This window comes from Rhynchophorus ferrugineus, unplaced genomic scaffold (genome assembly GCF_030347505.1).
Source record: "Rhynchophorus ferrugineus isolate W39M unplaced genomic scaffold, kcgeb_rfMv2 rfM11, whole genome shotgun sequence".
In the NCBI taxonomy this organism is placed as follows: domain Eukaryota; kingdom Metazoa; phylum Arthropoda; class Insecta; order Coleoptera; family Curculionidae; genus Rhynchophorus; species Rhynchophorus ferrugineus.
Window position 1 is genome coordinate 31,546,192 of NW_027472590.1, and position 10,740 is coordinate 31,556,931.

General features: G+C 30.3%; 1 protein-coding gene across 2 annotated transcripts; it reads left to right on the forward strand.

Annotated features, from left to right (window-relative positions):
- The first annotated feature begins 853 nt into the window (after positions 1-853).
- LOC143204510 (mitochondrial disaggregase) lies at positions 854-4,325 on the forward strand. Of its 2 annotated transcripts, none has more exons than XM_076417066.1 (8): positions 854-1,401; positions 1,456-1,646; positions 1,701-1,927; positions 1,989-2,103; positions 2,190-2,368; positions 2,420-2,741; positions 3,601-3,791; positions 3,850-4,325. In XM_076417066.1, the coding sequence occupies exons 1-8, from the start codon at positions 1,100-1,102 to the stop codon at positions 4,159-4,161; spliced, it is 1,839 nt and encodes a 612-aa protein (XP_076273181.1). In that variant the 5' UTR covers positions 854-1,099; the 3' UTR covers positions 4,162-4,325. The 2 variants fall into 2 exon arrangements, with proteins under 2 accessions (XP_076273181.1, XP_076273183.1); XM_076417068.1 differs by having other exon boundaries at positions 1,255-1,393.
- The last annotated feature ends 6,415 nt before the right edge of the window (positions 4,326-10,740 follow it).

The following is a 10,740-nucleotide window of genomic DNA, read 5'->3' on the forward strand; positions in this document are numbered from 1 at the left end:
TTTTTTTTAGTTTCCTTTTCATTTTATCAAAATATAAAATTGTCAACTGTCAATCAATGTCACAACTGTCAAACAACTTAACCTAATGTTAATGCTAACTAACATGACTGATGCTTTTCTGACATTTATATACGATGGGAAATATTTAGAAAGAAGGAAAGTGGCTACCATACAAATTTAATTGGATTATTTCAGAGGAATGACAATAAGTTGATTTCTAAGAATTATATATTTTATATTCAAATAGTTATATAATTTTCAAAGTATTTTTCGTATTATTTTAATGTTATAAATTTAACTGCTACTATAAAATTATGTTTTAATTTACTAAGACAGTTATCCTGTTAATTATTAGTTATATAAGAATAGGAGGAACCTTTTTAATATTTTTAACAAAAACAGTTTCATACATCCTGTTTAACTCGTATAAAATATTTATTCATTTTCAAATCAACTTTGACGAATACATCAAATAAATTAATCACTTGTAACCGGCTGAAGACAAAGTCAGGCTTCTAACCGGGTCTAAAACAGAGCCTTTAAGGACTTCGGTCGATGGCTCCTTTTCGTTTAATAATTGTGCATTAATCTGGGCCTGGAACGGATGCAGGAAGGAATATCTGAATATGAATCTGTTTTTAAGAGTTCAAGTTTGTTCAAAGGACGTCCTTGCAGTATTAAAGGTTGCATAACAATATCTATTTTAGTTTACCAACATTTAATTATAATTTTAAGTATACCTCTAAATTTACAAAAAAAAATTCTAAAAATATAGAAGCTCTTTTGCAACTTTAAAATGTATATTAATAATAATGGGAATTTGAATTACTAACACAAATTAATAAATGTATGCAGACTGACATTATGCAGCCAGTATAACAAGATGCTTTAAATTTTTAAACTTTTAGGCGTTTATTAAATGATAATACTATTAATTATGTTATGCGAAAATTATAATAAAAATAATATTCTTATTATAAATATACCTACAGTTATCGTTGTCATTGAAAAACAATCTGATATAAGTTGTACATAACCTTATATGGAACTTTTGTGATGGAAATTCCGTAGAGAAAATTCTCGTAACGTATAAAATGAAATGATGTCAAACGTTGTTCGTCTCGTTAAATTAAAAAATAATATTGGTAGACTTGTGTTTAATAATCGTGTAGTGTCTGCCTTTAAATATGACACGAACAATAAAACAATCCACTACCAAGAGAAAAGTTACAAGTGGAAAGAAGACAAAGAAGAACATGCACCAAGGTACAACATTCCAAAGACTTTTTTTCTAGCTTCCCTTTTTACTTTTGGCTTCTACGACTCGGACGACATAGAAAATACTAGGGAAGGCAAGCTTTTTAGAGCCATAGTATTTGGTCTGACACCAGAGGTAAAAATGTAGGTTTAACATACTCCTTTGTTAATCTGAATACTATCTGTTAATTTTCTCAGACTAATTAAAAATGGTATAGACGTAAACACTAGACATAAATTAGGCTGGACACCTTTAATGGTTGCAGTAATAAATGGACACCAGGATATTGTTCAGCTATTGCTTGAAAATGGAGCTAATCCAAATTTGTCTGATAATTATATTAATCCAACACGAACAGCTCAAGAACATCATCTGCATCCTATAGAAGGTGAGTCAAGAATCAACGTCAGAATATTATAAATAGCTATTTACCACATTTTAGTTTTAATGATAAGAGATGAAGAATTTTCAACCATATTGAATAATAAAGCAACATTCCGAGGTTTCACAGCACTCCATTATGCAGCCATAGCAAATAATATTGAAACTGTAAAGTTGTTACTGAGTTATGGCGCTAATCCAGCTCTTGAGACTGAATCTGGCCACAAAGCATTTCAATATGCAAAAGAAGGACCAATAAAACAATACTTGGAGCAAAAAAGCAATGAGGTATATTTAAGGGTTTTATATACATTTTTTGATGATATAATGTTATTTTTTATTGTTGTAGTTTGAAGAAGTGACAAAACAAAAAGAAATAGAGGATAGGAGGAAATTCCCATTAGAGGATAGATTAAAACAACATATCGTTGGTCAGGAAGCTGCAATTGCTACAGTAGCAGGAAGTGAGCTTTTTAATGATTTATATTATGAAGTTTATTTTATGAATTTTAATGGAATATATTTACCACCATCAACATTTATATTTTAGCCGTGAGACGTAAGGAGAATGGATGGACTGATGATGATCATCCATTAGTATTCCTCTTTCTGGGCTCGTCTGGCATTGGTAAAACTGAGTTGGCTAAACAACTTGCTAATTATATCCATAAAAACAAAACTGAATCTTTTATAAGATTGGATATGTCAGAGTTTCAGGAAAAACATGAGGTAGATAAAATACTATTTATTTAAATACAATATTGAAATACTCCACTTAAGGTGGCCAAGTTAATTGGAGCACCACCAGGATACATTGGCCACGACGATGGTGGCCAGCTAACAAAGAAATTAAAAACTTGCCCAGATGCCGTGGTGTTATTCGATGAAGTTGACAAGGCCCACCCTGATGTACTTACGGTCCTTCTGCAACTTTTTGACGAGGGCCGATTAACTGACGGACAAGGAAAAACAATTGAGTGCAAGAACGCGATATTCATTATGACATCAAATTTAGCCAGCGAGGAGATAGCCCGCCATGCGATTCGTCTAAGGGAAGAAGTTGAGAAACTGAAACAGGAGAGGATGAAAAGTAATTCAAAAGGTAGGAAGCTTGCTTGTTTAGATAGGTTTTAATATCTCCTGGTCATTTTTGTGTGATTTTTTTATATTTAACTAAAAATATATTAATAAATTTGACAGAAAAGATTATTTTTATGGACGTACGGTTGCATGATACTAAGATTTTATAATACATAATTTATGGTTGTTTAATCTTAAGTTTTAATTCTTAGTATAATATAATAAATTTACCTCATATATGGAAATAAAATTTAGTGTAAGATTGCTATAGATTGTGTTGCGTAATGAGCTGTCACCATTCATACGTCAAAATTATTTTTATTTACGTCCAACGCAAGCCAGTATTCTTGAGTACACCATAGACGATCTATAATCACTGGGATGAACTAAATTTGAAAAAATGTTAAATTATATTTATTGTTTCGTAGAAATGTGTTACATAATCACAAAAGAAAGGTTTTTGAGGTCCTTTTTTCTATTTTAAAATTTAAATTCGCTCAAAAACGCTCACCTGTTTCATATGACCTCAGTGTACAGTTAGTAAGCATTCGAATTGAAAAAATAGTATATGTTGCGTATTGATCATGAATTCTAAAGTGTACAAACTATATGTGGTTCTGTATAAAGGCATATAAAACGAGGTATGGTCAAAAACATAGAAATTAACGAGTTTTTATGATTTAAAATTTTCATACTGTCTGTGTTTATCGTACTTTAATTAATCATTACTTTAAAATGGTACGTGTTACAAAAAAATATTTTTAAGTTTCATGTTCAGCAGGTACAATTTAACAAAACAAAGCAGTTTTATTTAATATTATAGATCAAAAAAAGCTTGTCACAAAGTATAATTAATTAATCAGGTTTATTTGATTTAATAGATGAAAATTTTTCTGAAGACATCGTAATATCTCGAAAATTCAAGGACAGCGTGGTAAAACCGATACTGAAGAGGCATTTTCGAAGAGACGAGTTCCTGGGTAGAATTAACGAAATAGTCTACTTCCTGCCGTTTTCGCGAACCGAACTGTTACAGTTGGTCAAGAAGGAGTTAGAATGTTGGGCGAAGAGGGTGAGGTTATTTTAGATCATTCGAGTAGCTGATCGGCATAATAAAGAACATGTTTTAGGCTAAGGAACGTCATAAGATCGACATGACGTGGGACCGAAGCGTCGAGTCGGCATTGGCTGATGGATACGACGTGTGCTACGGTGCCAGGTCGATTAAATATGAGGTTGAGCGGAGGGTGGTAAATCAGCTGGCTGCCGCGCATGAAAAGGGGTTTATCGGGAAGGGTTCCGCCATACAGATCACCGCGAACTGGAGAGAGAACGCCGATCACGCAGATATAAGCATTCAAGTAAGGAAGAACGGATTTAAGGATTATGTGGATATTGGCAACACCTTGCCGGTGAAAAATGCTTCCTCCTTCTGGCTGTAATTTATTCAACCAAATTCATCTTAATGCTCTGTCTATCCCGCTATTTATAAAAGTATATTTTATTTATAATATTGTTATTGGAGTAACTATCAAAGTTAGCTGTGGTGATAAAAAGTCTTATCACATAATAACCTAAACGAAATAAAAATATTAATTTATTCAAACTACAGTTTTATTTATTTTTTATTTTATGTTGGAGCATTTATTCTTCCCAGAACTCCCATAATTGTTTTTCGGTGATCCTAGCAATTAAATCAAGGCTGGCCTGTCTCTGAATTCGCGCGTTCGTCATTATGTCAGTGAACAATTGAAATTCGAATTATATAGTCTAGTCAAAGTTTATTTTTATATGCGTCATCGAAATTGGTGACGTCAAAATGTCACAATGTTGCCGCATCAACTCTGAGTTTTAGTTCAATTTCGCTCTGACCTAAAACAAAATTCTGATCTAAATAAAATAATTGAACAAAAATGTTATCAAATATATTTTCATTTAGATATTATAGTACATCTAATCGACTTAAAATTACAATTAAAAACATAGGTAATTTGTAGGTTAGAGTTGTTTTATTATATTTACATTTAACTCTTTTTCACGCCACCCATGATGTAGAGTTCTAAGCACATATTTTTATGTAGCAGTATACCCCTGGAAGCCTAATTCACCTAATCAACTATTATATATCAAAGTAACGTATTTTACTTTCATTCAAGAACATATTTACCTTTTTACGTTTAGTTCTTGTTTCCTTCGATGGTGTGTTTACTTGTGAAGTCATCTTGGTATATCTGTATACTTTATTTCTTCTGCTACTATCTGTGTACACCATTCTTCATAAATGTATTCATTGAATTCTGTCTAATACATTTACCATATCCACAAAACAGTTAGTATTTAATTCTGAACAATTACAATCACATCTGTGCACACAAATCTTTCACGCCCTACAATACTATTTTCTACAGTTATATTATATTAATTATGTGCATACCTTTAGTTGTTTCAACTCTCATCACTTTGTCTCAGGAATTTCGAGCATTGCACAGCATTATCACACATCCTTTAGTCAATTTCACTTTCCGAGTCACTGTCCAAGTCAATCACTAAACTGTTAATTCCTAATGTGTCTAAAACATGTTCACGATTCCACCATTTATCACTTACTTCCTCTGTATGTTTTATAGAGTTCATCCAAACCAAAGAAGTTATGGTCGACAATGCTTTAATCATCCACATATCAAAACAGTTCTTGATGGAATATCCCTCTAGACCAACATATCTATTACAATAAGTCATTGCTACCCCACATATCAACTCGATTGGATTGAATATACAATGATAAAGAGGAAGTCATAATACTATGTGACCATATTGTTCAGTCAACTGATCTACTGTATGTCTTTTCTCGGGCTTCTTTCTAAAAGAAGTAAATTGCAAAAAACGCAATGAAATATTTCATTTATATTTAGCTAGTAACGCCTTGAAATAGTTCAGTTTTTAGCATAGTCTCTTCAAAATTCAATTTATGATTTCAATTTCAATTCAAGTTATTCCTTCATTACAGCCTTTGTTGATGCTATTATTGGGATTTTTTCTACCAGTGTATTATAATATGGTGCACTATCCAAAATAATAACTTATGGTTCCGCCAGGTTTTATTAACAATTGATTTTCAAGCCATAACAAAAACATGTTATGGTTGATTTCTCCATGGTAGTCGCCCTTGGATTTGGAGGAAAACACTAATTCTGCATCAGAAATAAAACCATTCTTTTTCCCTGCATGAATAACAAAACCTATTGTGTCAAATACTATTGTAACTTTTACCTTTTTGCATCAATTTTTGTTATCTTTACGCTTTTTTTGTTACTGTCTTAGCAAGAATAAAAATAAAGTAATAAAATAAATGAACAAAGTTTCCTGGTGTATAACAGTAAAGTTTCTATACAGTAATGAGATCTTAAAATTTTGATCCTTAGAACTTTTAACGCTGAGTAGGTATAACCAATCCAGTACCAAAGTATTCTCTATTATATTTATGAACGCGCATGCACCATTATAACAATATAAAATTAAAACTGAATAATATTTTTAAAATAAGACCTATTTTTAATTTTTTTTATATTATCATAAATCGACATCGAAATAATTCAATCCATCCTTATAATTCAAACAAATGTATTTGGTATTAATATATTTTTAGCATAAAGTAAAATAAAAAATTGCCAGCAGTTTCTGTTTTTGTATATTTTAAAGTCTCCTTTTACCAAGGAGGGTTTTTATCTGGACTGGACCTATATTTAACATGTGTGCTCCAAACCACGGTCCTCGGTAATAAGCCTACCGACTGGTAAGTGATCAAACTTAGAAATCATCCAGCCGACACTGCCAGCACTAGCATTTTCTGTTTTTATATCTAAATCAGATATATTGATATAACAATCTTAGGCATATTTTTAATCAACCTATCATAATTATATTAATTTTAAGTACTATTTGAATAAATAGGAATAATTTTCCTATATTGGGATATATTTATGAGGTAATTTAAATGAACCGTTATAGAGAATAAACAAACAATTAAACATTTTTTATATCTTTATTTGAACAAAAACACATAACATAAAATATATTTATAGTTCATATCTGGTCTTAATCTAGTCAACGGTGGTTTATTATATAAATAAAATCAAATGAATCACCAACAACATATAACAGTTAGAAAACATTGTTAGTTTCCTTTAGCTTTTGTTCCTTCTAAGAAGCACATATTATATATAGATAAAACAGAAGGTGAATGAGTGTTCAATAGATTAGTCATTTTTCATATTCCGATCTCAAATGAAGAATGTTCTCACCATGTCATCATTGATCGTTTGATTTGGGACAAGAACAAAAAAAGAGTAGTCTATGGAACATTATCTGGATCAATTCTTCACTACACGGTAGATTGGGTATAAAATTTTGAAAAAGTTTGATTGTTGAAGCTTCCATCGTTATAAACCCTGTTACTATTTCGCTTCGATAGAACAACGTTCGCCATTCTGTCATTATAAAGTTGAAATTCGGATTATAAACAGCAATTTGACGAGGATCAACCCTCCTATCATAGATTAGCTTGATACTATTTCACAGATATTCTCTGTCTGTAGCAACTTTCATATAACAACGAAACAATCGAAAACAACTACAGTATAGATATTTAGATCTAAAATAAATAGTTTTATTCAATATAACAGAACACTTTGATTTTGTAGGTCGTATAGATCAGGCCCGTAGGTCAATTCTTTACCTTTTGTTTTTAAGTATAAAACAATTGGTTTCTAAAATAAATGGATATGTATATTTTGTACCTAATATGTTTGCACTGTATAAATATTGCTAGCTGGGATATATGTGAATGTATGTAAAGTCTACACAAAGTAGCAGTGAACGCATGTTTAATTATAAAAAGTGGAAAAACAACAAAAGTTGATGAAAAAAGGTAAAACTCGAATAATATTTGATTAGATTTGGTGAATCATAATATTTTTTAATAAAAATGCTAGAAATAGGAATCTAATAAAAATATTTAACCAAGTGGTCAGCAAAGGCTGTAATTAAGGAAAGAGTTTGCAAAACATGAATTAAGTTTAAGAGAAGATACCATGTTAAAGAGTGAAGTATTTCAAATAGGTGTGATTACGATTTTACGAATGCTAACAATACCAAGACAGGGTGATGAGAGTTAACTGTAGGATATACTATAACGTTAAAATAAGTTATATTTTATAATATTTTGTTTTATTATTTTATTTATATTAAGATATTGTTATATATCGAAGCTAAAATAAACTGAGATGCCCAAAATGTTAAAGTTAAAATGCGACAACATTGCAACCATTATAACTCTATCATAAATTGAAAGGGCATGAATTCACTGATACTTTGGATAGACTTGTAGTCATTATGGTTAGTGTATTCTTATATTGAGACGGCATAAATTCAGTATCAGTACGAGATGTCATACATATTAGTTTTCCCAAATATAATGTCTTTTAAAGAGGATTGATATTAACTGGTAAAGAATTACCTACACTGTCACGTTATGACGTACATATATCTTAAAATTCTAGGGCAACATTGATAATACAATAGAAGTATTTAACATTAAACATGTATTATACATTATATAAATATATATTTTTTATATATTCTTAGTAAGCGTTTTTAATTTAATATTGGGAAAAACAGAATTGTAGTATAACAACAAAAACAAACGGACTCCCTTGAAGTAGACAGTAGGCCTTGATTCGCAATTTTGATATGTTAGGTTAGGTATTTTTGATTTTGATCTCCGTTACAAGAATGGAACTTCCCGTGGCGTTTGCTCGACTATTATTTCGCTCCGAAAGAGTCCGGTTAATCGGTGGTTTCAACAGAAATATCAACCAAATATCATCACCAGATATATCTCGAGAACGAAAACAATGATTGTCATTTAAAATGTAACTTACAATCTATTCATAAGTATTTCGTCACAATAATAAAAAACATCTATCTCTTCCATCGTGTTTTTTTTTATTTTTTTGGTTTCTTATTTGTCTCAGATGATGAGCTATCGGTAATATTCTCTTTATACAAAAAAGCCTTTTTTTAGATATACTTTTCTCATAAGCGTATAGATTTTTTTTCAAAAATTTGTTATTTTTAATCATACGTGGACTCAGGTGGTCAGTAGTGCATCGTTGTCTTCGCAGGAATTTTTGGTTCGGTCAGTACGGTGCACTATGATCGTTAACGGTCCGAAGAACAGACCTTTGCCGAAACAATTAAATGCCCGGGCAACCAGATATACCCTAAATTTATATTCCACTGTGCAACATTGCCAGTTAGTTTATGTTACAAACTATAATAATTTTAAGAGCCATAATATAGTTCTTCCAATAAAATAGCCAATGCACGTCATCAACACCGTCGAACGTATTGCCACATTCGGTTTATTAAAACATAAAATCCCTTTTAAACTCGGAGCATTTTTCTTTCTCATTTTACTAATTAACATCACTCTAGTTAAATAGAGACAGAATGAAGTCTGATGCGCTCGAACATGTAACCAAATCGCTTTATAATAATCGATTGGTTTTGGTCGACACCATTGTCACATGTCAAAGTAAATATAATAAATCAACTCTAACCTACAAACTATTATGCCCGTTTAATTAACTATAGTTTAGGTCCTTCAATAAATATGCTTTAGATAGTATAATGTTAAGATAAATGACATTTTATAACGTCATTTTTGTTTCATTAGTTTATTTCCATTAGTTGACAAAAACTTAAATTTGGTGCGGCAACGTTGCATTATACATTTTTATGAGGTACGTTGGCAGGTTTCTGGGATTAATTATAATATTATTTTATTTTAAGAGAATTACTTTATTTTTAAATGATATAATAATTTTATGTATTGTAACTTAGTTTTTAGAGGCTTCATATATATAAACTCCTTTTTGTTTCTTCTTTGAAACGTAATTTCACAATTGCAACCGGTAGATCGCGCTGTGACAGATTTTCTATTCTATTTTTTACAAATTTTCCGATTATAAAAATATAAAACAGAAACATTAACAGAATCGTAAAAATCGAGTTGAGAAAGCTAAGAAATAATTGAAGGAATTTGAAAAAGGCTCTGTGTTGTTAATTCAATAACTCAATAATTATAGAATGAAAATGAACTTTAAAAAATGACAAATTTATGATTAAAAAACATTGACAAGGAAAATTCGATTATTGCGTTCCCAGATATTTAGCATTGACAGAGTATTTTGTAAATTTTTTTTGAGAAATCTAAAATAAAGTTGATGTTATGCTTTTGTATGTAAAGTTTATTTTTAAGGGATATTCTAGTCTAGAAATTTTTAAGTTTTTTTTATTCATATTTTTAAAATTTAACCCTTAACATTTATAAAGAATATACCCTTAAGAGTATTTTTAACTTATTTTTCGGAGATATAGGTGTTTTAGTGACCAGCAGCAGATTCAAGCTTTGGAAATATCTTTAAAAAATCGAAACACATTTTTAATTTCATAGTTCATTTGATAAATAAGACAAACTGGCAACGCCGCAGTAGGAATTATTAACCTATTTATACGGACATCAGAAAATTGTCGCGGCTTAGTTCTTATGGTCCGAATGGGCCTCGACACAGTTATACCTCGATAGGACGATAAACTTTTACAAATATAAGTTCCTATAAAGGTAATAACATATACAAAATATAGATATAAAGATAGAATAAATATATGTATAAGTACGTATATATAATACTAATATTTTCTTGTCCATTAAATTTAAATACATTTTAACAATAAGACAATAAGTATCTTCTAAATATTCTTTTTAGGCGCGTGTATTTTTTTTTTGTTTTGTTTTGTATGTATATATATATATCTTCAATGCATTTTAGTCGGGAATATAGTTCTCTTATTTTGTTATCTTAGCGACATAAGAATACGTTTTCTTAGTTAACCTCACCATGATCATCATTATTATTACTGTTATTACTAGCAGGTCTTTTTTTCGATGTTGCAATATT